The sequence below is a fragment of the Orycteropus afer genome, unplaced genomic scaffold (assembly GCF_000298275.1).
Source record: "Orycteropus afer afer isolate SDZICR_OR568_19922 unplaced genomic scaffold, OryAfe1.0 scaffold00822, whole genome shotgun sequence".
Taxonomy (NCBI): domain Eukaryota; kingdom Metazoa; phylum Chordata; class Mammalia; order Tubulidentata; family Orycteropodidae; genus Orycteropus; species Orycteropus afer.
In genome coordinates this window covers 442,899-448,379 of record NW_006922409.1, presented here as the reverse complement: position 1 = coordinate 448,379, position 5,481 = coordinate 442,899, and the positions used below count along the sequence as shown (strand labels likewise).

General features: G+C 47.4%; 1 protein-coding gene across 1 annotated transcript in view; it reads left to right on the top strand.

The window, feature by feature from the left end:
• SUV39H1 (suppressor of variegation 3-9 homolog 1) overlaps positions 1 to 5,481 on the top strand; it is a 14,029-nt gene that overhangs the window by 1,286 nt on the left and 7,262 nt on the right. The window contains exons 2-3 of the mRNA XM_007957898.2: positions 2,511 to 2,656; positions 3,890 to 4,552. Coding sequence (XP_007956089.1) covers positions 2,511 to 2,656; positions 3,890 to 4,552 — 809 coding nt within the window. The remainder of the gene's footprint in view (positions 1 to 2,510; positions 2,657 to 3,889; positions 4,553 to 5,481) is intronic.

Here is a 5,481-nt window from a genome sequence, read left to right as displayed (position 1 = left end):
TTGGGGGCACGCACCCCAGATCACGACAGGACCAGCGCGCCTAGGCGCGGGGGTTGTCTGCGAGGCTGCGCCCGCGCGCGGGAAAATGGGCCGCCAATGACCGTTACCCGCCTGGTGTCCACGCGAGACGCTGGAAAAGGAAGGGAGGAGGCCTGACCCTAAGGTATAGATGAGGGATTCACTCAGTGGGGGATAGGACTGTCCTGGGATAAGGAGAGAAGGAAGTTTGAGTAGAGAGGACTCCCCTAGATTGAGGGAAAGGCGCTTCCCTAATAGGAAACTGGACTCCCCCAGTATGCAAGGGGTGATTTTCTCTGTACGGGGTGTGTGTGTGTGTGTGTGTGTGTGCGTGCGTGCGTGCGTGCGTGCGTGTGTGTGTGTGCGCGCGCGCGTGTGTGTAGGCTTTGTGTAAGGAAAGCTGCGGGGAGGATGGGAGATCACAACTGTGAGGGGGACATCTGAGTGCTAGGAGAGTAATAGGAAAGTGGACTCCCCAGTATGCAAGGGGTGATTTTCTCTGTATGGTGTGTGTGTGTAGGCTTCTGTGTGAGGAAGGCTCCGGGATTTTCTCTGTACACGTGTGTGTATGTGTGCGCTTCTGTGTGAGGAAAGCTCTGGGATTTTCTCTGTACGTGTGTGTGGTGTGTGTGTAGGCTACTGTGTGAGGAAAGCTCCGGGGAAGATGGGAGATCACAACTGTGAGGGGGACATCTGAGAGCTAGGAGAGTAATAGGAAAGTGGCCTCCCCAGTATGCAAGGGGTGATTTTCTCTGTATGGGGTGTGTGTGTGTGTGTAGGCTACTGTGTGACGAAAGCTCCGGGGAGGATGGGAGATCACAACTGTGAGGGGCACATCTGAGGGCTAGGAGAGTGCAGTTGGGTCAGTGTGAGGTGCAAGCTGGAGCCAGCAGCTGTCGATGTTAGTTGGGACCACTTGAGATGGGGGGTTTCAAGGCAAGTTAAGGGGTTTGGAAGGAAGAGGCGTCATAAGGCACCGAGTCTACAAGGGAGATACAGAGTTGAAGAGTCTAGGCCTGCCTAAGTGGAGGAGGGAAATACACATGAAATAATTTTGAAAAGCTGTTACGTATTTTTAGGTTGACACGTTTCAATCTGAGTTTAAATAAGCTTGAGTTTTGTAATGGAAAGTAAAATGACATTATAAGAGTTATGAAATAGGATGAGGGCTGACTACATTGGAATAAGTGTTTTATGAAATGATTTGATAAAATGGCTTCTAAGATAATGTGCCTAGAATGAAATAAATCTTTAGTTTTTTAAATCAGTGTGTCTTAAAAAATTTTTGGTGGCCCCAGACAACATTTCAGGTATATATGTATAAGAATCATCACTAATATATATTGCTTTGCCTATTCCTGAATTCAGAACATACCCCTTTGGGCCAGCTTTACCCTTCACAGAAATGTGGGTGAGACAGAGAAAGTCAATCACAGTATGAAAAAAAATGCAGTGGGGTTTAAGGTACCAGGAAATTTCCTGTAATCTACTATGATTCCACAGTCTCTTATTAAAAGTTCTGAAATCCAAAAAGCCCTGAAAACAGAAATCTTTCTTAATTTGGGCATCAAAGCTAGATATAAAGTAAGACTATTCAATGCTACTATTTTACATGTTTATTTCTCCTACTTAATGTGAAAATTATTCCTTTTACTGTAGATATATTAAAGCATTTTATTATGGCAGGATACCCCTGGCCATGCTGGGAGTGTTAGGTAATATATGGTAGATACAGAGAAATGCATTTGTAAAATTAAAAATAAAAATACTCCCCCACCCAAGATGAGAGATTATAGACCAGTCTTTCCAGTTTTGCTTTTGTTTGTACCCTGGAGGTTTTAATCCCCCCCCCCCCCCCCCACCCCCCGCTTTCCCCTTGGGGCAATACAGCCTACTGAGATGGGGGATGTTCCCTTTATTTTGCAGAGTGGAAAGAAGGATGATTAGATCCTGAAACCTAGGCAGGTTTGCTGGAAGTTTTAACAAACAGTGGGAGTTTGAAGCTCTGGGAATAAGTTCCTTTAGGACTGTCTATCCAGCAAACTCCACTTTGAGGGCCTCTGCTCCAGAGGTAGCCTTGAACAGTGAGCCTTGGGGTTCAAGGAAGTGGCATATTTTGGTTGTGGAAGGGTCCCAGATTTTAGAAAAGCCTGTAGATAAAATCTGACTGACTCTGAGGTAGTCCTTGGAAAGGCCCAGGGAGTATCTGGGGTCTCATCTGGCCTGTGGAAAAAGGGGTTCTGGTGGCGCTATGGTTGAAGCATTCAGGTGCTAACCAAAAGGTTGGTGGTTTGAACTCACCAGCAATTCTGTGGGAGAAAGATGAGGCAGTCTGCTTTCATAAAGATTTATAGCCTTGGAAACCATAATGGAGCAGTTCTACTCTGTCCTGTATGGTCACTATGAGTCAGAAACAACTTGATGGCAGTGGGTTTTGGCCCCTGGCCTAGCCAGGCTACCCAGTAATAGTTCTTCCTGCCCCCTTGTTCCAGGTTGCAGTGTGTGTTGCAAGTCATCTTGGAATCAGCTACAGGACCTGTGTCGCCTGGCCAAGCTCTCCTGCCCTTCCCTCGGCATCTCCAAGAGGAACCTTTATGACTTTGAAGTCGAGTACCTATGTGATTACAAGAAGATTCGTGTGAGTCTGGGGGTGACTGTGACCCTCGGTGGTCTCAAAGGAGTTAGCTTCCTGATCTTTTGCCTCCCACTGCCTGCATCTTTTTCCAAAGGAAATATTTCTCCTTTGATACTAAAAGATATCTTATCCACATTTTATAGGTGGGGAAACTTAAGTGGTTTTTTGAGGGAGCAGAAGCCAGAATGAATCCCCAAATAAGTCTTTCTTCCTACCACCCTGGGAAGACAAACCAATTGCAAAGATTGAGAATACTTCTTAAATGTTGAGCCCAGGAGTGGAAATACTGATAGATAACAGTTACTGAATACTTGCATTGTGCTAGCCACTTCCTAAAAAACTCATTTAATTCTCCCTACTGTGAAGTGGGAACTGTTACCGTTGCTAGAAGAGGTTAGTTAAGGATAGTTAAGAGAACAGACTAGAGCCAGCATGTTTGGGTTCAAATCCTGGCTATTTAACCTTGGGCTACTTATCCAAACTTTCTGTACTTTCATTTACCTCATCTGTAAAATGGAGACCATAATAGTAATACCTAGTTTATATAGAATTGTGAGGAATAAATTAGTTAATACATGGAAATTGCTTGGAATAGGACCTGCTACAAAATGAATGCTAGAAATATGTTAGCCATTTTCTTATTTACAGATGAGGAAACTGGGCCAGCAAAGTTAAATGACTTGCCTAAGGTCACATAGCTAGGGAATGGCAGATCCAGGAATTGTACCTAGGATGTCAACTCTAGAGTCTGTGCTGTAGGAGGTGAGGGTGGAAGCAGCGGGACACAGTCTAGGCAGGCAATGATGGTGATGGCCGTGAGGATGGTTTGAAGTGGTTGGATTCTGGAAGTGTCTTGAAGTGGGGCTGGCAGGATTTGCTGAAAGTGGATGTACGGAGTGTGAGAGAAAGAAGAGTCAAGGATCACTCCAAGAATTTGAGCCCCAACAGCTAAAAGGATGGAGCTGATGTTTACTGAGATAAGAAAGATAACGAAGGGGGTAAGTTTGGGAGATTACATAAAAAGTTGGAATTTGGACAGGTAGTAAGTGGAAGAGTGAGATTTGAACCTAGTAATCCTCAGTCCAGAGCCCATGCTTTCTAACCACCGTATGGAGTCATTCTAGGAAAGGGGAAGGGGACTGGTGTGTGCATTATCCATCTGCTTTGGGGTGGAAAGTCCCACAAGGGCTGGGATAAGGATACTTATGGTATCCTTATGCCCTTGCCCACCAATAGGAACAAGAGTATTACCTGGTAAAGTGGCGTGGATACCCAGACTCGGAGAGCACCTGGGAGCCACGGCAGAATCTCAAGTGTGTCCGCATTCTCAAGCAGTTCCACAAGGACTTAGAAAGGGAGCTGCTACGGCGACACCAACGATCAAAGCCACCCCGGCACTTGGACCCAAGCTTAGCTAACTACTTGGTGCAGAAGGCCAAGCAAAGGCGAGCACTGAGGCGGTGGGAGCAGGAGCTGAATGCCAAGCGCAGCCACCTGGGACGCATCACTGTGGAGAATGAGGTGGACTTGGACGGGCCTCCGCGAGCCTTTGTGTACATCAACGAGTACCGTGTTGGTGAGGGCATCACACTCAACCAGGTGGCTGTGGGCTGCGAGTGCCAGGACTGTCTGTGGGCTCCTGCTGGAGGCTGCTGTCCAGGAGCATCACTACATAAGTTTGCCTACAATGACCAGGGCCAGGTGCGGCTGCGAGCCGGGCTGCCCATCTACGAATGCAATTCACGCTGCCGTTGTGGCTATGACTGCCCTAATCGCGTGGTACAGAAGGGCATTCGCTACGACCTTTGCATCTTCCGCACAGATGATGGTCGTGGTTGGGGCGTCCGCACACTGGAGAAGATCCGCAAGAACAGCTTCGTCATGGAGTACGTGGGAGAGGTATGGAGATGGGACAGTGCATGTGTGTGCAGCTCTTCCTACCTTGTGTTTCTAATGTGTGTACCCAGCTCTCATCACTGCGTGTGCCTTAAATATCCCTGCTTTCCCTGTGGGAAAGGCTTAGGGCTTTTAATCAAAATATAATAGGAACATCTGACAGGGCTAACATTCTAAGCTGGTACACACCAGTATAACCATTGAACTACTTCCAGGCTAGGTTGACTTGACAGGGGTAACTACTAAAGAGGAAAAGTGGGAAGTAAAAGTCAGGCAGCATTCCTTTCAGTAGGGATCAGGCTCCAGTGTGCCATGGGTTGGGCAGGGCATGTGGAGGCAGGGTTGCTAGCGCTCAGGCCAGCATGGCCTTGTGGGTGCCATTAGACAAGGTCAGCATGCACTGTACACTTTGAGTCTATAGCCCCAGCTTTCCACAGCTCTGGCTGCAGGTGCCCCACTCCTCTGGCACACTGTTGCATCCCTTGAAAAGGTACTTCCTTTTCTCATTTCACAATGGTACTATCTCATCACCAAGCATTGTCTGCCCTGAAAGGGCACTGATGGCTTGGAGTATAAGGTAGACACGCTTTGGACAGAGGTTGGACACCTCCTTCTCTAGGATACTGAGGAAGGAGTGTGTATTGGGACAGGGTAGCCACTGAAATAAACCACTCCCATATCTTACTGGTTTCTTTGGTAAAAGTTTGCTTGCTCATGTAGGAATCCATTGTGGGTATTTTTGTATGGGCATCCTTTCACACAGTGACTTGGGGACCTGGGCTCTTTCCCTTTGGTGCCTTTGCTGTGCTTTAGAGTCTACCACCAGATCTTCAGCATTCCCTAGGAGTGGGGTGAGTGTGTGGAGGATAGAAGGGGAAGTGTGTAATGGATCAGACCTGGACAGTGTACGTCACTTCTGCTCACATTCATTG